The sequence below is a fragment of the Phodopus roborovskii genome, unplaced genomic scaffold (genome assembly GCF_943737965.1).
Source record: "Phodopus roborovskii unplaced genomic scaffold, PHOROB, whole genome shotgun sequence".
NCBI classification, from domain to species: Eukaryota; Metazoa; Chordata; class Mammalia; order Rodentia; family Cricetidae; genus Phodopus; species Phodopus roborovskii.
In genome coordinates this window covers 18815005-18837425 of record NW_026126447.1, presented here as the reverse complement: position 1 = coordinate 18837425, position 22421 = coordinate 18815005, and the positions used below count along the sequence as shown (strand labels likewise).

The 22421-nt window shown below is 35.4% G+C and overlaps 1 protein-coding gene across 1 annotated transcript in view; it reads right to left on the bottom strand.

Annotated features, from left to right (window-relative positions):
- The window catches only part of Cntln (centlein), a 242082-nt gene that overhangs the window by 164261 nt on the left and 55400 nt on the right, over positions 1 to 22421 (bottom strand). Inside the window, exons 4-5 of the mRNA XM_051188130.1 lie at positions 18130 to 18264; positions 17350 to 17529 (exon numbers count right to left, since the gene is read on the bottom strand). Of these exons, the coding sequence (XP_051044087.1) occupies positions 17350 to 17529; positions 18130 to 18264 (315 nt within the window). The remainder of the gene's footprint in view (positions 1 to 17349; positions 17530 to 18129; positions 18265 to 22421) is intronic.

The following is a 22421-nucleotide window of genomic DNA, read 5'->3' as shown; positions in this document are numbered from 1 at the left end:
GTGCCCACATGAAGAAATTTGAGGATAATTACATTAGATAACAGCACAAATGAAAGCTCTAAAACAAAAAGAAGCAAAGTCACCCTGAAAAATAGATTCCAGGAAATAATCAAATTGAGAGCTGAAATCAATAAAATAGGAACTAGGAAAACAATACAAAGAATCAATTTAACAAAGTGTTGGTTCTTCGAGAAAATCAACAAGATAGATAAACCTTTATGCAAACTAACCGAAAGGCAGAGAGAAAGAGAAAATGCAAATTAATGAAGTCATAAGTGTAAAAGGGGACATAACAATGGGCACTGAGGGAATCCAGAGACTCTTCAGGCCATACATTCAAAACCGTACTCCACAAAATTTGAAATTTAAATGAAATGGACAATTTCCTGAATAGATATCACTTACCAAAATTAAATGAAGAACAGATAAGCAATTTAAATAGACCTATAACCCCTAATGAAATAAAAGGAGTCACCAAATTCTCTCAACCAAAAAAAGTCCAGGGCCAGATGTTTTCAGTACAGAATTCTACCAGAAACTCAAAGAACAGCTAATACCATTACTTCTCATACAATAGAACAGAAGGGTCATTACTAAACTCTTTTTACAAGACTACAATTACATTAGTACCCCAGCCACACAAAGACTAAAAGAACAAATGGAGATCAAGGGGATACAAATTGGAAAGGAGAAGTCAAACTTTCACTATTTGCAGATGATATGATAGTTTACAGAAGTGACAAGAAAAATTCTACCAGGGAATTCCTACAGCTATTAAACACCTTTAGTAAAGTTGCAGGATACAAGGGTAACTCAAAAATATCAGCAGCCCTAATATATACAGACGATAAAGGGGCTGAGAAAGAATTCAGAGAAACATCACCTTTTACAATAGCCATAAATAACATAAAATATCTTGGGGTAACACTAACCAAACAATTAAAAGACCTATCTAATAAGAACTTTGAATCTTTCAAGAAAGAAATTAGAGACTAGAAAATGGAGAGATATCCCATGCTCTTGGATGACTAGATCAACATAGTAAAAATGGCAATCTTGCCAAAAGCAATCTATAAATTCAATGCAATCACCATCAAAATCCCAACAAAATTCTTCACAACCCTTGAAAGAACAATACTCAACTTTATATGGAAAAACAAAAACCCAGGATAGCAAAAAACAACCCTGTACAACAGAGGAACTTCCAGAGGCATCACCAGAGCTATAGCCCTGAAAACAGCTTGGTATTGGTGCAAAAATAGACAGGAAGACCAATGAAATCAAATTGAAAACTCTGATATTAACCCACACATACCTAAAAACACTTGATTTTTGACAAAGAAGCTAAAATTATACAATGGAAAAAATAAAGCATCTTCAACAAATGGTGCTGGCATAACTGGATGCTGACTTGTAGAAGACTGCAGATAGATCCATATCTATTGCCATGCAGAAACCTTAAGTCCAAATGGATCAAAGACCTCAACATAAATTCAGCCACATTGAAGCTCCTGGAAGAGAAAGTGGGAGGTAACCTAGAACAAATTGGTACAGGAAAACGCTTCATGAGAAAAACACCAGTAGCACAGACACCAAGACCAACAATTAGTAAATGGGACCTCCTGAACCTAAAAAGCTTTTGTAAGGCAAAGGATACAGTCAACAAGACAAAATGGCAGCACACAGAATGTGAAAAGATTTTCAACAATACCACATCTGACTGACAAGAGGACTTGTCTCCAAAACATACAAAGAACTCAAGATAATAGTTACTAAAACACCAAATAATCCAATTAAAAAGTGGAGTACAGAACTAAATAGAGAATTCTCAATAGAGGAATCTAAAATGGCTGAAAGACACTTAAGAAAGTGTTCAACATCCTTAGCCATCAGGAAAATGCAAATCAAAAAAAAATTTGAGATACCAAAATGGCTAAAATTGGAAACACCAATGACAGCTTATGCTGGCAAGGATATGCAGAATGGGGAACACTCCTCCACTGCTGCTGGGAGTGCAAACTCATACTACCACTTTGGAAATCAGTATGATATTTCCTCAGGAAAATGGGAATCAGTCTACCTCAAGACCCAACAATTCTACTCTTAGGCATATACCCAAAAGATGCACATTTATACAACAAGAACATCTATTCAGCTATGTTCACAGCAGCATTATTTGTAATAACCAGAACCTAGAAGCAATCTACATGCCCCTCAACTGAATAATAGATGGAGAAAATGTGGTACATTTACACAATTCAGGAAGCAATGGGATCCTGAAATTTGAAGGCAAATGGATGGAACTAGAAGAAACCATCCTGAGTGAGGCAACTCAGTCACAAAAAGACAAACATGGTATGTACTCACTCATATATGGATTTTAGACATAGAGTAAAGGATCACCAACCTACAATCCACACTGCCAGAAAAGCTAGGAAGCAAAGATAGTTATACTTGGTCCCCCAGAGAAGAGGAAAGGGACAAGATCTCCAGAGCAAATTAAGAGCATGCTGGGAGAGGAGAGGGAGTTAGGAACAAGAGGAGGGGAGAAGAGGAGGGCATGAAGGAGCAGGAAAATTGGGTCAAGGAAAGAATAAAGGAGAGAAAGAAAAGAGATACCATAATAGAAGGAGCCATTATAGGTTTAAAGAGAAATCTGTTCAGAGATCTACAAGGGGTGTTCTACACTCTTCTGTCCCCCAACTAACAATCTAAGCAATAGTGGAGAAGCTACCTTATATGTCCTATCCCAATAATGAGATTGATGACTACGTTATATGCCATCCTAGAGCCTTCATCTAGTAGCTGATGGAAACAAAAGCAGACACCCACAGCTAAACACTGAACAAATTCCTGGAATCCATTTGCAGAGAGGAAGGAGTGATAAGCTAAAGTATCAAGACCAGGCTGGAGAAACCCACAGAATCAGCTGACCTGAACTAGGGGGAGCTAATGCATCACAGTCTGATAGCTGGGAAACCAGCATAGGACTGACCCGGATGACCTGAAAATGGGTGTTAATTAGCAGGACTGGGCAGTCTATGGGGCCTCTAGTAGTGGATCAATATTTGTCCCTAGTATACGAATGGACTTTGGGAGCCCATTCCACATAGAGGGATACTCTCTCAGCCTAGACACATGGGTGAGAGCCTAGGTTTTGCTCCACTTGATGTGACAGACTTTGGAAATCTCCCATGGAAGGCCTCCCTGGGAAGTAGACAGGTGATGAGATGGAGGACAGGGGAGAAAAGAGGGTGCCAGAACTGGGATTGACATGGAAAACAAGCTTGTTGCAAATTTAAATAAAAAAGTATTTTAAGAAAACTATAGAATATTATGGTATTCTAAATAACAACACCAATTTTTAAAAAAAGAATTTTATTTCCTCACTTCAAAGTGTATTATAAAGCTATAGTATACAAAAATGATACTATACTGGCATACAGATCAGCCACAAGGGGAACAGAAGAGTGTAGAACACCCCTTAGTATAAAAATACTTCTGGCAAGAATATCAAGACTATTTCATGAAGAAAGGATAGTCTTTTCAAGTAGCAGTGTTGGGAAGGCTGTATATGTATAGAAAAATTAAGTGGGCCTTTATTTTCACCATGTACAAAAGATACTAATATGGTACAAGTGCTCTTATGGAAATTGGAAAAACATGGTGCTGTAGAATATTATTTTAATATGTGTTACATTTATTTATCCTGTGGAATGTTTGTTTATTAATACAAAGATGTGCTGCATTTGTTTAACTCTGTGTTACTTTGCCTGTTTAAAAATACTTGATTGGTCTAATAAAGAGCTGTACAGCCAATAGCAAGGCAGGAAAAAAGATAGGCAGGGCTGGCAGGCAGAAAGAATAAATAAAAGGAGATGAAGGAGAAAGAGAAAGGAGGGGACTCAAGGGGCCAGTCACCCAGCTACACAGAATGCCACAGAGAAAGAATTAAAGAGAGATATACAGAAATAGATAAATGCAAACACCCAGAGGCAAAAGATAGATGGGATAATTTAAGTAAAGCTGACAAGAAACAAGGCAACCTAAGGCCAGGCACTCATAAGTAAAAATAAGACTCCCCACAACACTATGTATTCACTCACCAAATGGATATTAGATGTAAAACAAAAAAAAATAGTCAGACTATAGTTCACTGCTCTAGAGAAGCTAGGTAAAAAGGAGGACCCTTACAGGGACACATGGACCACCCTGGGGAAGGGAAATTACTGGGTAAACTGGAGAGGGAAGGTGGCAAGAAAAGGGGAGGGAGGATGAGAACACAAAGGAACAGGATGGTCAAGGGTGGAGCAATGCAGTAGAAGAGCAACGAAAGAGATTCATCTTAATAGAGAGAGCTACTATGGGGTTAGGGAGAAACCTGGTGCTAGGGTAATTCCCAATAATCCACAAGAAGGATTCCAGCAAAAACTCCTAGTAATATTGGAGAGAATGCCTGAACTGGCCTACCCCTGTAATCAGATTGGTAAATACCCCAACTATCATTATAGAGCCTTCATCCAGTAATTGATGGAACCAGACACAAAGATCCACAACCAAGAACCAGGCCTAGCTGTAGAAATCCAGTCAAAGGGAGGGAAGAGGGAATATATAAGCAATGGAGGTCAAGATCATGATGAACAAATCTACAGAGAAAACTGAACTAAGCCTAAGCCTAACCCTAACCCTCACCTCCATAGTGAGTACCACTCTTAGTACTCTTAGTACCACTGTCTTTCATGTTCCTACTAGTATGGTCCATCACACAGTGCTTAAAACATTCCACTGCTTTCCAAACCCAAAGTACCAAAGTCCATATTACTATAAACAAATGCACAGTCAGACCTACCACAAAAAATAACACAGTCCCCGGTACATTTAAGCACTCTGGAGGCAGAGGCAGATGGATATCTTTGAGTTTGATGCCAGCCTGGTCTACAGAGCTAGTTCCAGGGCAGCTTCCAAAGCAATACAAAGAAATCTGTCTCAAAAAACAAAAACAAAAAACAAGCAAACAAAAAACACATTTAATTGGATTGGCTCACTTTCAGAGATTCAGTTCATTTCCATTATGACCAGAATCACGGCAGCATGCAGGCAGATGTGGTACTGATTACATCTTGGCTAGAATGCAATAGGAAGTCAACTGACTGACACTGAGCAAAGCTTAAACAAAAGATCTCAGAGCCCACCCCCACAGTGACACACTTCCTCCAACAAGGCCATACCACTCCAACAAAGCCACATCTCATAGTATCACACCCTATGAGATTACGGGGACCAATTATGTTTAAACCATCATTGTGGAATATTATTTTAACTAGGCAAAAATGTGCTACATTTATTTATGATGCACACTATGTATGTAAACTGTGTGTAAAGATATGTTACACTTGTTTTTGCTTCTTTTGTTTAATTATGTAAAGATGTGTTCACTTATTTCACCTTGCCTGCCTATGGTACCTGATTGATCTAATGGCCAATAGCTAGACAGGAGAGAGATAGGTGGTATTGGCAGGCCTAAAAACTAAAAAGGAGGAGAAATCTCCCTGCCCAGGGTCAGAAACTAGGCAGGTACCAAGACATGAGAGGCAGTGAAAGTAAGATATACAGAAGGAAAACAGGTTTTTTAAAAAAAATGCCCTGAGGCAAAAGGTAGATAAAGAGAGAAAGGTTAATTTAAGTTAAAAGAGCTAGCCAGTAAGGAGCCTAAGGTATGCTGGGCATTCATAACTAATAAGAAGTTTCCATGTCAAGCCGGGCAATGGTGGCGCACACCTTTAATCCCAGCATTCGGGAGGCAGAGGCAGGCAAATCTTTGTGAGTTCTAGGCCAGTCTGGTCTACAAAGCTACACATAGAACCCTGTCTCAGACAAAAAAAAAAAAAAAAAAAAAAAAAAAAAAAAATTTCTGTGTTATGATTTAGGAGCTGGTTGGTGGCTAAAAGAAACAGCTTGGTACAAACCACCAAAACATCATTACATTACCATCACAAAAAATAAAAAATAATTTTAAAAATCTATGATAATACTCAAAATTATTAAATCACTTGAAGATAATCTCAAAATTAAACAATAACATCAAAAATCTTGTGTCTTACAGTTGTAAAGTATATGCTATATTTCTATATGAGCTTAAATTTTACTGCCTTTTTAATTTATAAATCATGTTGATATTTTAAGAAAATTGTCCATATCATCTAAGTTCAAATTTTATTGCTTTATTGTTTCTGTATATATTTTGGAAATGGAAATATGTTACAATAACCAAGAAGTTAAAAGAAAACTTAAAATCATGGTGAAAATACTTCCTGGAATCCAATTTAACAGTGATGGCTAGACACAAAAAATACAAACAATTGAAGCAAATAAGCAAGAAAGCATAAATAAGCACAGGAATGAAACTTCATAAAATTAAAAGCTTCTTCATCAAAAGATACACTAAACAGACACCTATAAATACTGAAAGAATTTGCATATATATACATACATATATGTGTATGTATATATATGTGTATAGTATTTACACATCCATAATGTAAAGAACTATCTTCTCCTAACTATAAAATATTAAAATAAAAAGCTAAAGAACTACAATTTAGGCTTTTGTAAAGAGCAGAAGATTTAAGCTGGCATTTGACCAATTATTAAATAAAAATTCTCCTAAAATATGCTCAAAATTACTATGATTTTCATCAGATATAGAGAAATCATATTCAAAGCATGCCCATTAGAACAGCAACCACAAAAAGTAAGTTGGGCAGGATACAGAGAAGTGAGAAGTCCTCTATTTATGACCAGGTTCTACCACTGTGGTGAGCAGTATATATGTTCTTCACAGCATTAAGAACTAGCACAGAACCAGTGTGCTTTAGGGCTGTAAGCAAAAGTACTGAAGCAGGACCCTGAGAGTATACTTACATATCATGTCCATGGCAACATGATTTATAACATCCAAGAGATGGAAGCTATCCAATAGCACACTTACATCAATGAGTAAATGAAATGTACACAGATATACAATAGAATGCTGAGCAGTTTAAAATGGAAGGAAATCTTGTCAAATACAGTGACATGATATATCGTAAAGGGTTTACACTAAGTGAAATGAACCAGTAACAAAGACATATGCTAAATTATTTCAGGCACAAGAAATATGAAATATATGAAGTAGTCAAATTCATAGATACAGAAAGGAATATAGTTGTTATTAACTAAACTGTATTTCACTTCAGAAGGAAGGAAAGTTCTGGATGTTCATTTTACTGAAATGTAAATATACTTCACCAAACTGTACAATGAAAAATAGTTAAGATGGTATTACTTTATGTTAGTTGTCTTTACCATAACAATAAAGGAAAAAAATGTTGACATTTACTACAACTATGAATTTTGCATGTGTCACAAAAATACTCAATGTTTCCTTTTTTATATCTAGGGTCTTCATACTCTTAGAAACAGAAAGTAAAAGTGTAATTGCCAGAAATCTTGGGAACATGAAATGCAAGATGAAGAGTCTTCTGGATGGCTACATAAGAACATGAATGTAGTTAACTGTTGGGGGGGGGATGTCCCTCTGTATGCTGTGAATATATATTTCTCTCATTGGTTGATGGATAAAGCTGAAAGTCTGGATAGTGTATGTTACTGAGGTGTCTTTGAATTGTTTGATTGCCAAAGAAGGAGCAACAGCTGCTAAAAGACATTTGATTATAAATGCTGCTGGATTAATCCAACCTTTATATTTTGAAAATGCCTTGATTCCAAAATTTAAGTCTAAGAACATGTTACTTTGGAAAGAAGATGAAAAGCTGTGGATTCCTTCCAGACTAAAATGGTTTGAACAAGCAAGATCCCTGAAGCAGTGGCCCAGATGATCCAAAATCTAGAATAGCCAAGACCATGCAGCATCACAGACCACTACAGCCAGGGTTTGGCCAGGGTTCTGGTTTTTCTCAAATACCCTTGAGATTAATAATGCCCCCAAAGCAGGAAGCAGTTTGGAGAGAAGTATGCACACATTCCCAAATACTGTTTATAAATGTTTGTGTTCATTTAAATAGGGTTGGTTATAAATGGTTAATGATCACAACCTCTTTCTAAAGAAAAAAAAAGGGAATATAACATAAAAATGAATACATTGGTATGGATTTGGTTATTGAAACAAATTTAGAGTCAATTTTTTAAATGTATATTTCTACTCTTGCTTAGATATTGTGTTTATACAGCTTTTTAAAAATGTAATGTAAAATTAAATACAGATTATAGTCATCTATAATAGTCAAAACTTATGTTAGGTGTTCTAAGTATACAGAGATACATTTCAAATGAATAGGTATTCTTCAAACCCTTTCAAAGACCTATATAATATGGCATTTAAAATTGTTTATTAGGGTTTTTCATGACAATATGTCACACAGATCCTGGCAACACTAAGTTCATCAGAGAGGAAGATGGGCATTGAAGAAATTCATTGTGAAGTTTGCTTTCTACAAGGCAGGGTTAAGAAACTGCTCTTGCCTGGACTGTTTGATGGTATGATGTCCAAAATGGACAAGCAGGTTACAAAGAAAAGTGACTGCTGAACTTGTCATGGGACAGGATGGTCCATCAATATTCCTGCTTCATCTAAAGGTCTGCCAGACATTCTAGGCCTATAAGCTGAAGAGGGATGTCCCAATGTTACTGAAGAACTTTTAGTGACTGTCCAGGCAGTGAGATGTCTCTGTCAATTCTAGAGGTCTTTCATGTAGTTGAAGACAGATAGTTATGGTTTTCCTTAGTTATGATAAAAGATAAGTTACATACAAAACTTCACACTCACAAAGATAGTATACATGACAGAATATTTTCTATGAATTTAGACAAATATTGTTATAGTTCTTGCTTGCTAACAGTTTTGTTGTATGTAATTTTACATATTAAAGTTAAAACCCTTTTTTTATTTAGACAGAAAAGGAGGAGATGATGAGGCATGTCCTTCTGTATGCTAAGAATATGAATAAAGCTGCTTTATTAATTCTGGTCAGGCAGGATGATACAGGTAGGGCTACAAGATGAGGAAAAAGCTGGGAAGAGGAACTCAGAAAGTGAGATGCGACAGAGATGTCATGTAGCTACTGGGAAGACAGGATACCCAAGTATTCTCTGGTAAGCCAAGACCACTTAGAGATACACAGATTAATAGAAATGGGTTAATTAAGAGAGAGCTAGCCAATAGCCAATTAGAAGCCTGAGACATCAGCCAAAAAGTTTATAATTAATAGAGGCCTCTGTGTTTATTTTGGATTAAACATCTGCAGGACAAGGAGGGACAGAAACTTCAATCAATAATTAAACTCACTAACTTGTACACTCAAATGATCATTAGATATTATGTTAATTTTTAACCTACACACATTTTACCACTGGCTTTTGTTTTCTTATGGTGGTATTTTTTCTTTTGGGGGTATTATGTAGTCCTAGCTATCCATAAGTATACTAGATAGCCAAGGCTGGGCTTGAAATTCCATTACTCTAATGTGTGCTATGATTACAGGTATGCAACAACACACACAATATAATTAAATTATAATTAAATTAGACTTTTCAGCATCTTGAACAGAAAGATGTGTGCTATGATTACAGGTATGCAACAACACACACAATATAATTAAATTAGACTTTTCAGCATCTTGAACAGAAAGACACTGTCAAAACAATAAAATATTCAACTAGTCATTTTTACAGCCTAGCAATGCAGGGTGAAATGAACCCTAAGAACATATTAACAATGAGAATAAGAGAAGAGACAGTAAGGAGAACACAGCAGAAACTACAGGCTGAGGTTACCTAGCCAAGCCTACACTCTGAAAAGCAACCTCTGAGGACTTACTCTTCATGAAATAATCCATAGCACCACCAAATAAAAGAAAAACAGTAAGGACAAGAAACCCTGGGGCAGGAGCAGTAAGGAACCATAATTTATACATTTTAGTAAAATGACAATAAAATCTTAAGACATGCAAATATACAGCCAAGTTTTATCCACATAAAAGAGAAGCAACAGAAACAACCATGAAAGGGTAGGGCAGGCAAAGAGCAGATTTACAACAACCAGAAAATATATAATCAAGGAAGTACAGAAAAAGCACGACTATAAAAGTATCATAATAAATTTCTGAAAGATCATAGACCTATAATTGTTTTTAAATTTGCCAGTTTTGATTTCTATAGACTGAGTCTATACTAGTAAGTGAATATAGTCTAAAGATTAACATGTCAGTTATTTCAAATAATACATTTTGCCTTAATACTTGTTTAATCTTCTAATATAGTTTATTCAATTATAGTTTTTACTAGTGTTTTCCTGATAGGCATTAGCCATCAATTAATTTCCTTAGAAAATGTCTAGCATCATTATGATTTATTATATTCACATGATAAATACAGTCATATGTTTGTTTGTTTTATCCAATTTGTAAATTGCTTTGTGTTTAAGAAATTTGATGTACAGATTATCTACCATTTTATTGCATTTCTATCTTGCATATTTTCTTATGTCTCTTTCTTTGTTTGACTTCAGGGCTTAACAAACTTATATATAAAGAAAGTATTATTGAAATATGATATAATAAGTATCATCTTAAAATAAAATAGTAAAATATCCTGTCCAAAATCTGAGGTTAAGAAAGCACAATAAACTGAAATAAATTCAACAGAAGAGTTCAGGATCTTGAAGATAAATATTAAAGAAAGAATATCAGCCTTGGAGTAGTGTGAGCAAGGACTACCAGAAAGAGACACATGTTTGGGGAAATAATGGCTGAAAACTGCACAACCATAATAAAAGGCCCCTACATATTCAAAAATGCATAAAAATCCAGAAAGTAGAGGCTTCCAGAGCAGTATCATTGGAGCTCTGAAAAAACTCAGACTAAAGCCAGAAAGGCAAACGATGACCAAGAAAAACCAACTTGAAAATGGGAGCAATGAATTCCCTGGTTTTGGAATCTGCCCTTCTACACTTCTATCCAAGCACAGGGGTGATCTTAAGGCTAGAAATTGCTAAAGCACTGGTATTCTTAAAGTGGTAATAGGCACCACTCACAACAATGGAGTCAAGTTTCTGGTGATTCGCCAGGATGTAGAACAGGATTTCCTCAAAAATTAATACAAACTACCCATTTTAACTTGTCTACAGACAACTCAAGGAAATAGTACCAGGTAATTTTCTCTATTTTTAATTCAAAGCACAACCAGGAAAAGTGGTAAACACTGCTTACAAAAATCAACAAGACAATTAACAGCCACTGTGCTTGAGGCAAAAGATTACCGATCTAAATGTACAACAGAACACCCAAGGAATAGGAGCAAAAGCCAGGGGCTATCATTTAAGATACTGGGTCACTTAAAACTATATCCAGACAGGGGAATTTAGAAATCAGCCCACATTCGCAAAGTACACTACTTGCTCAAAAAGTACCTAAACCAGCATTTCTCTAGCTGCTCCTTGAACATGGCTATAATGTGATGGAATAGGAAAAACAGTAAGAGCCCAGCACAGAGCTAATCCACAAAGACTGGGAAATGAGTCTGCAGGTATGACTGGATGTTTGCATTTTCTTTTCCATTTTGTTTGTTCTAACTCTTAGCATTCAAGAAAGGTCCTGTTATTGCATAGCCCCTCCTCCTTGATTTTTCCCATGTTTTTTTTTTTCTTTTTTTGTTTTTATTTAAAAAAAATCCATACTGTAGCCTAGGCTGATCTACAGCTTACCATGAAGTATATTACCTCACCCACCCTGGAATCACGGAGTTTTATCACCCTAACAATGGATCAGAGTTAAAGGGCAGAGGTGTCAGTGACAAAATGAAGAAAGGAATATGTATGGCCTTTGTAGATTGACTAGAAAAATAACTCAACAAATTAACTATTTCAACAATTCACAAAAAAAAGCAGACCCTCAAGCAGGAGCAGAATCATATTCTGTACCATCAGTTACAATAGCAAATGTTCTACTCACAAACAGGCCTAAGACACACTGTCTTAGTTAGGATTTCTATTGATGTGAAGAAAACATTTCTTTGAGGTCCCTTGCTTATAGTTCAGACATTCAGTCCATTTTCATCATGGTGGTGAGCAGGGTGACATGCAGGCAGATGTGCTGTTGGAGCTGAGAGTCCTACATCTTTCAGGAAACAGGAAGTCAACTGACTGTCGCACTGAGTAAACCTTGGGAAAAGAGACCTCCCCCACAGTGACACATTTCATCCTATAAGGCCATACTTTCTAATAATGCCACTCCCTTTGGAGGTCATTTTCTTTCAAATTACCACACACACCAAGAAACAGTAAAGCATGATCCTCTCAAATGTAACAAGATACTGATATATCACACCTGAGGAATTCTATACACTATACTTTCCAGGCAATTATCTTAAAACAAGTATCATGAAGATGGCCAAGAGCCAAAAAAAATTATGGACCAAAAAAAGTGGAAACCAGCAATTATAAACCAAAAGAATATAAATAAGGAGAAGGTATTAAAAAGAATCAACCAGAAATTCCACTATATATATATGTATATATATATATATATATCTGAAAATTAATCTATATTTAACTGTTTTAATGGGTTAAGAGCAAACAGATCAGACAAAAGAAAACTCATTAAAACTATCAGAATAAGGAAACAGAAAAAAAAGTCACTGAAGCTAAAGAGGGACAACCTTAAGAAAGTCAGCACTTACAGTATGGAATTCTCACTAGGAAAAGAGACAAAAAGCTGCTATAGATGGTAAGATGGAAGGCTAGAAGCTTTAGCACTGAAACTCCCTGAGTGTTATGTCTGTAGTAAATTGTTTCATTAAGCCATAGAAGCAAGAAGGAAAGCTGAGGAACAAAATCTACCTGGAAATATTTTCCACTCTAGATCCACTCTAGACTGCATGTCTGCCTGTTGCAGCAGCCCAGGAGACAGAAGCAAACTATGGAAGAGTTACTTCTTACAAACACAAACCTTCAGGACCAGAAGAGGCCAGAGTGGAGAGCAGGGGTCCTAGGGAGCTACCATGGAAAGATTTACAACCTTCTCTCTTCAACATGACAGAATCCAAAGAATATGGGGGCTACAAAGACCAGTGGTTCCCATATGCACCTCTGCATACAGCATGCCACAAAGAGCCTACTAGAACAAGAGGTATCTGAGAGCTTCATCTCTATACTAAGCACAGATTCACTAGCAATTCACTCCATAAGTAGTCTTTTCTTATTTTCTATTATTTAACTCCTTCTCTTGCATGTATATCTCACCCTGGTTTGGCTTTTGTGTGTATATTGTTCCCAACTTTAGAAATGTTGTTCATCTTTCTTGACTCATTTTACCACATAACATACCTTTATTATATATATTCTTCAGCCCAACCTCAAATAATATCCTCTTATTCATCTGTCATTCTTTCTCTCATCCTTATCCTTTCTTCATTTTACTTCTTAAATATTTTTCCATAACCTTAATTATCTCTAAAATCTGAATATGCTCTATAAAATCCATGGTCACCAGTTGTCTAATATGAAATTTGAGTAGTAGTAATATCTGGTATCTATATTTGCTCTCACAGTTAATATATCACTTGGGCAATAATACAGAGTTTATTTGGGTTCTTTTGTGCTTCTGGAATGAGGAAATATCTTTTGAACTACACACTCAACTCTACCACATCCAAGTCCTCATGAACATTGTAAACACTTCAACTAAAAGAATACAGCTGGTTTTTAAAACCTAAACTAGACAAATACCCAAGATATATAAAAAAAAAACATGAGAAATCAAGAAAACACAACTTCCCTAAAATTATTACCACAATGGCACCAACTGAGAGTGAATTAGTGAATTAAATAAAACCACATCAGAGAACTCCAAAGAATTACTAAGTATATAACAAAAAAAAAATGGAAAGAAAACAGCTCTTGATTGAGAAAACAAAATAGCTAAATGGAATAAGGAAAGCAATTTTAGATTTGAAAGAGGAATCCAACAAAGAAAAATAATAAATAAAAATCAATATGAAATCCTGGAAATGGAAGATTTAAGTCAAATAAAAATCTCTCTATAAAGTTTTACCAATAGAATGGCTCAAGGAGAGGGAAAGAAGCTGAAGACATGACAGAGAAACTGGAAAATCTGACCAGAAGAAATTTAAACAATATCAAAGAACACATGGGAATTCCAAGAAATATGGTTCTCTCTAAATAGGCCAATTCTATTGATCATAGGCATAAAAGAGGGAGAAAAATCTAGTTCTACAGGAATAGAAAATAAGTTGTTTTTCTTAATCTTAACAGAAAATGTCCCATTTAGGAAAGGGGGTGCCAGTGTGTATGTGGAAATATCCAAGATCACAGACAATATTAGACTAAGAACTCATAATACTATAATTCAAATATTAAATAGAACAAATAAAGCTTATTAAAAGAAGAGAAAAAAATTAAGCCTCACATAAAGGCCAGCTCATTAGACTATTAGCAGCTAATTTAAGTAAAGATTTACAATACAGAAGGATCTGGAGAGGTATATTTCAAGTCCCAAAAGACAACAAATGTCCACCAAGAATACTATCCCTAGGAAAGCTATCTGTTATACTTGAAAGAAAAATGAAAACTTTTCCTTAAAACACATTTCATTAAATCGAAAAACTAAAAATAATGGATGGATTTCTATATGCACATGATCTAACAACTTAAATGAAAGTGAGGGAAACAATTGTAAAAGAGCTATAAAAAGTAGTAATAAAAATCTTCCAACTAAAAAGAGAAAAGCCCAGGCCCACAAGGATTCACAAGTGAATTTTCACACATAATAAAAGAGAAATCTAAAATTAATGGCAAAGTAAACAAAATCTCAATACAAAGAGAATAACACCAAATGTTGTATTTTAAAATGATGCTAATGCTTATAGAAGCTCAGTAGGAAAAGATAAAACTGGTAATATATATATGTGTGTGTGTGTGTGTGTGTGTGTGTGTGTGTATAGTACAATACAAAAGCTTATGATATAGTTTATAGCTTATATAAATTCAGTAGCATATGATCAGACTGCTAACATGACCATGTTTGTTGTTGTTACTCTATTTACTAGATAGATAGGTAGGTAGGTAGGTAGGTTGGTAGGTAGGTAGGTAGGTAGGTACACATCAAGGGAGTAAAAATCCATTTTAAAAAACTCAACAAAATAGTTTCAAACTCTGTGTTTGGTGAAGGACTTATATACATTACATTTGCATAGACAGTTCTCCAAAGATATGCAAATTATCAATAACCCATGTAAAGATGTTCAACATCATTAGTCACAAGGAAAATGCAAATTAAAGACAGAATGTGAACTGGGGATATAACTCAGTGGTAGAGTATTTAGTTGTGCACAGGGCTGTAGGTTCGAACCCCATTACTGCAAAAGAAAAGACCCCAAAAAGCACACATACAATGAGATACCTTTTCACAACTGTCACTAAGTTAACTACAGTTAAAGAAAGGCAGAAAATATTGTTAACAAGGAAATTTAAAAATTAAATCCTCATATGCAGCTATTTAGAACAGAGCCTGGCAATTTACTCAAAACTTTAACAACAGTTACTATCTAACCTAAGAAAATCTTACTATAATATTACCAGAGACAAATGAAAATAAATGTATACAGGAGATAAAACTAGTACTTTTTCCCTTACCTATGACTGTTTATGGCTGAGGTCCATGCACAAATTAACAAGAGTGGAACAAGAACATTTAGAGGTTACTTTAATATTATATTCTACATTCTTGAGTGGTAGAATTACAATTCTCTCAAAATTATTTTTAAATTAAACATGGACACATTTGTTTCTTAACGTAACTTTCAAACAAAATTGTTATTTATATTATATCCTAGTGAAGGAATAAATAAATGACGGATGACTTACCAAAAAAAAATGAAATTGACTTTGCTACCTAATCTTGGTTCAAATTACAAAACTACAACACCTCAAGTCAAAGAAATAAAAGTCTATAAACAAACCCATACACACAAGGAAATTTGAAAAGACAGATTGAATCTCTGATCAATAAACAATTGAATCTGATGAGGTATAAAAATTAAATACTTTAGAACAGAAAATTTTTATCATACAATATTCTCAAATCAAGAACATTAAGGAAGGAAATAAGACACAGACTCTTACCAATTCGCAAACTTTTAAAGGCCAATTAATTATATTCAAGATACAGAAATGTTATCCAACTAGAAGCAAGAGCAAGCTATAGAATGGATTACTTGAATCACACACACACACACACACACACAACACACACAAAACCAAACAGTCATATAACTATAAATGAACACAAGGCAGCATCACTTAACCTCTTAAAAACTATCAAATTTTTAAAGGTTTAATTTTAGAAGAAAATAATAAAAATTTTAAAAATATATTGATTATATTACCCCAATGGCTCATTGGTCCACTAAGTTGTTGAACTGTAAAAAATATCTGCAACTGATACACACACACTCCAACTTATCCCTTCCCCCTAATGAATATTCATGCACAAATGTGTACACTTACTCAAACATGCAAACATACACATACACACAAATACTTAACTAAAATATACTTGATGCATATATGCATGAGATATTCTCTCCTTGTGTGCATACACAAAAATACTGCCATATTCACTATCCTTATTTGTTTCTGCCCTTTTCAATACAATACATGATGAAAGAGAAATTTGAAATTTAATGGGAAAATAAATTTAAAAGAACCCCAAGACAAAGAGAATATCAGAGAATGATGTTTTATTTTTAAATGATGCTTGAAATGGATGGGGATATATTCTAGAGAATACTATAAAGACTTTTAGCTTCTAATAAAATTTTACTCTTCCTTTTAAGCCAAAGAAAACACTTTGATAGAACCCTGTGCATTTTTAAGTGTTTTGTGGGGGTTTTACATGGTAATTTTTAAGAAAGTAGAAAAGAGTCTCCAGACTGTATTGTAATGAATTCTAGACCATTTTGAAAAAGTAAGCCTTCTTTTCCAAAAGCCAGACCATTGGTTCTAAGTATATTTTTCAAAACATACTTTATTTTAAAAGCAATATCCCTTATTTTTTAATGATTACATTTTAGGATAACTATTTGAAGTCAGTTTCCTGCTTTGCAACATCAATATTTAAAAAGCTATGGGTTTTAAGTGAAAGAATATAAATTAATGCTTGTCCCCACTGGTGGATCTGAATATATAACTTGTTATTTAAAGAAAAAGCATGTATTAAACTTCCTGGAAGAAGTTAGACTCAGAACAGTAGCATGAATTCAGCCCTCATCCTATACCTTTACTTTTGCATCCGCACTGTATTTCTCTTTCCTCCAGTGTGCTTCCTGGTTCCTCAGTCTCTCCAGGTCATTTAGCAGGTCAGTGCAGCGTGTATGTAATTTCTCATTTTCCTCCTCCAGGCTTTTTATACACAGTCTGTTTTGCTCTTCTTTATTCTGTACACACTCCTTAGTGTCCTGTAGAACAGTGCCATAAGGGCCGATAAACAAGGAAAAAAAAAATAAGGTGAGAACTAATCAGCAAATATAAACTGTGCGGTTTCATCCTCACAGCAGCTTCTTCTATATTTGATGGCCAAGGTCACCTGTGTACTTTATTGGCCTCTTTTCATGCAGGTGGATGGGTCATATTTTTTCACTGGATGACAGCTTTGATGAGTACACATTTGCAAAGAGCCCATTAATTGATCAAGCTGCCTTTGATGCTGTCCCCAGCTATTTTTGAGACCCACACAGACATATCCTCCCAGACCTGGGTTTTATCAATTAATAATGCCAGTCCCATCAGAATCTAATTACAAGAAGCCACATATTCACACTCCTCCTTTCTTAGCTCCATTTCCATCATTAACTATTTATCTGTAAGTTATAAAGCTCTGAGTCTTAGCTTTAAAGCATCTTTATCAGAGTTTTTGCATTTGAGAAAACTGTGTGGAACAGCAGGGCCTAAGGCAATTTTCCTGCAAGCCTGTCACTTTCTGTGCCACAAGGGCTAGCAAAACTTCAAGGGGGACTTCAAAGCAAAGGTACTGGAAAGCCATGCGCAAGACAACACACCTTAACTTCTTGGCTTTTATCTTTAAACTTCTTCTGTAAATCACTGAATTCTTTCCTCAAGAAGGCATTTTCTTCAACAACCATAGTCATCTGTTTCTCAAGGTCATTTATTTCCTGTCTTAATACTGACTCAGTCTGTGAAAAAGATTTAAATAAATTGTAAGCTGGCATGTCTAAGAGAAAGGCAGCTTTCATAAACTTTCTATCTTAGTTGTTAGTGTTAGCTTTCATAGTAAAGTCTGACACCAAAGTTCTCTCTTCCAGCACCACTCCCATGGGCTCTCACCTAAAAGGTGCAAGGACAGTGCCTATTTATTAGTTTAAGATGAAAAATAGATTTAAAACTTAACAGTAAATACTAAGCCATATTTTGAAAACAAACATTTAAGTTTACTGAAAGGAAAAGATGCCAAAAATTGATTTAAAATTCTAGGAAAATGTATATATAAAGTAAGATATAATTATTCTCTTATTGGGTGATATTTAGAAAACAGTTCTAGAAAAACAAATGTGGTTTTGTGAATGAATGAATGAATGAATGAATGATTGAATGATTTCAAAACTAAAAAGGGCAAACTTGGGTACCAAAATGTGTTGTCCCACAGATAGAATACTAAGATTATAGTAATTATAGCTAAACATTATTCACACTAGCTAGGTATTTATTCATTCCTAAATGGTGAATTGAAGACTGAACTTCAGTTTGAAGTTCAGTTTATTTGAAGCCTATAAGTCAGCTCCAATAATGTAAGCATTTATATGCAATCAAGGAGCAGACAAGGCAGATTAAAAATACTGGGGTTTTGTTATTGTTATTTGATTTATTTATATTTACATGGTTGGTTGGCTATCTTAGGCAGAGTCTCATTCTAGCCCTAGCTGGCATGGAACTTATTACATAGGCCACACTAGCCTCAAATCATGGCAATTTTTTCTTCAGACTCCCAATACTAAAGATTACAGGTCTATACCCCTACATCTGGCTTTGGTTTTGTTTTAAATATAAACTTCAGCAGAAACTAACCTTTACTCTCTCTCTCTGGTAAAACAATGAAGCTCAAATCACTGAATAACTATTTATTTTATATTTTAGTATCTATTCCTTATTAATCCCTCTCCAAGGATGTATGAAAACTGGAGCAACATATAAGGGTAAAAGGAACAGCAGTTAAATGTGGGGAATGAGTTAAAAACAACACCGTGATCAACTGAAAAGAAAAAAATAAAAAGGCTGTATTATTAAATGCTTGTTTTATTGTATTCCTACTGGAAGTATTTTAGATATTTAATACATCTAAAATGAATGTAGGAAAACTAATTAAAATGAGGAAAAAGGAAAGCAGAAGCACTCTACATACCCACCCAACTAAATACCCTAATGTTGCCATTATTTGTCCTTCTACGTCCCCTCATCTTGTAATCATTCCCTTACACCCCAACCCTGCCCAATCACTCCAGAGGTAATAGCTCCGCTGGAAGGATATATCTTGTTTTCTTCTCTTTGTAACAGTTTAAAGAAAAACACATTCTTTTTAATATATAAATATATAGTTTGCTTTATTTTAACATTATTTATATTAAATATTTAAATCATACTATACATGTTTTGTGTCTTACTACTTTTTTTCAGTATTTTTTCCCAAATTTGTCCATATAGCTGCAATCTAATTACACTAGTGGAAAACATGGCTCCATTACGAACATACTATAATATTATCTATTTCTTATTACTATATAGTTCAGCTGTCATCATTAATGAAAACTGTACACAGACAATTATAACACTATTAGTCATGTCTCCAGATACATATGAGTGAATATTACATTTTAAGTAGAGATTTTCATACTATAGAGTTGTGGGTGACTATCCTCCAAGCCCAGGAACTGCCATCTTAGAGTGGTCATCTGAGTCCATTTGCAAAATGAGTAGCCCAGCTGGGCTGGATAGCTGTCTCTATCCACCCAAGTGAAGGAATAGGGAAGGTTATGGGGCCCTATTTCATTTTATACAAAACTCTGCCTTGATTTCACATGACCTCATGAAGGAGCTGGAATATATAGGTCATGGAAGACTAGAAGAGGGGGCTCCATCTGTGTGGCTATGAAAAGGCCATTATGTCTGCTAGGCAAAAGCTTTTAGAGGAGGAACACCTACACCCTTGTACCGTAACCACCTAGTCTCTATAAGGAAGCCACCCGAACTCATAGGTTTCCCAAAATAAACTTTAGTTGAACTGTGCTTCAATTTATCAGTGGAGCTTTAGGAGAAGACGTAGACAAATCTTTTGCCTCCCATAGGAAGGAATTTTACCAACAAGAGTACATTCTAAAAATGGTTCATTAGATTGACCAAGTGTTGGGGGGAGGATGAAACAAAATAGAAAATAACAATGATATGTAAAAATTATTAGCAAAAAAAGACCTATAATAATTATAAATTCAAAGATATAAGCATTAAATCTTTTCAGAAATAAAAACATCTATAGACCTATGCTTTAGGAAAAAAAGTTAAAAAAAAATAAGAGTATCTCTCACCTATTCTGGAATAGGTTCAAATGCTAAAAAGGAATGCATGTCAATGGTTTCTCATTATACACAGCTAAACATTACCAGACGCTGACCACATGAAGGATATAAGGGGAAAGCTCATATATGTGTAGACAGAAGTGTCTGTCCCTCCTGGTCCTGCAGCCATTCGGTACCAAGTAAACAAACAGAAGCTTATACTAATTATAAACTGTTTGGCATCTATGCTGCTTCCAGTTTCTTGCTATCACAAATAATGCTGCTTTGAACATAGTTGAGCACATGTCTTTGTTGCATGGATGTGGATCATTTAGGTATATGCCTAAGAGGGGGGATGCTTCTCAAATGAAGAATGGATAAAGAAGATGTGGCACATCTACACAATGGAATACAACTCTGCAGAAAAAAATAATGGAATCTTGAAATTCACAGGTGAGTGGATGGAACTTGAAGAAATTATCCTGAATGAGGTCACAAAAAGAGGAACATGGTATGTACTCAATAATATATGGATTTTAGACCTAGAGCAAAGGATCTCCCGCCTATAATTCACAACGTCTGAGTAGCTAGGATACAAGGTGTATTCTAAGAGATTCATATAAGGTCCCTCCCAGAAGGGGTGAAGTGACAAGTCCCCCAGAACACATGGGAAGTGGGGGGGGGGCATTCAATGGAGAGAGAACTAGGAGAAAGAGAAGGGCAGGAGAGGAAAGCATGTGTGACTAGGAAGATTGAGTCAAGGTAGGAACAGAAGACGGATAAAAGAGAAAGAAAGGAAGAGAGAGAGAGAGAGACAGAGAGAGAGAGAGAGAGAGAGAGAGAGAGAGAGAGAGAGAGAGAGAGAACATAAAAGAGCCATTGTTGGTTTGAAGAGAAAACTGGACCTAAAGAAATGTCTAGAGACCTACAAGACTGACTCCAACTAACAATTTGAGCAACAGTGGAAAGTCTACCATAAATGCCCTTCCATGATAATGAGATCAACAACTAATTTATCCACTATCATGGAGCCCTCATCTAGTACCTGTTGGAAACAGAAGCAAACACCCATAACTAAATACTGAGTCGAACTAGAATCCAGATGCAGAGGGAGAGGACAAGACCATGTTGCAGAAACACATAGAGACAGCTGGCCTGAAAAAGAAGGAGCTAACGGGCCCCCAGACTGATAGCTGGGAATCCAGCATGGGACTGACTCAGACCCCCTGAACATGGGTCTCAGCTAGAAGGCCTGGGTAGTCTAAGGGACCTCAGACAGTAGAACCAGGATGTATTCCTGGTGCACAAAAGGACCTTGCGGACACATCCCCCATGGAGGGATACTTACTAAACCTAGAGACAGGAGAGAAGTCCTAGTCCCTACTTCAAATGACTTGACAGATTTACATGACCCCACCTGGATGGCATTGCCCTACATGTGGAATGTGGGTGGGGGGATGGGAGGGAAGGGTGGTCATGGTGTATATGAGGGGAGAGAGAGAGTAAGAGGGAGGGAAGGGGAACTGGGATCGACATGTAAAATAAAAAAAAAACCAAACATATACATAATTTATAAATAAAAACAGAAAGTGAGTTATTAGCTAGCTCAAACTGTCATATTCTAAAAATTAGTTGGACAAGTGATATCTACTGAATAATCATCAATATTACACAAAGATGAATTTCTGATAAAAAGTTGATAAACACTCAAACTTTTGTATTTAAAGAATATTTTCCTAATGAGAAAAATCTAATTTAAATAATGAAAGTATGGATAGATACAGCTA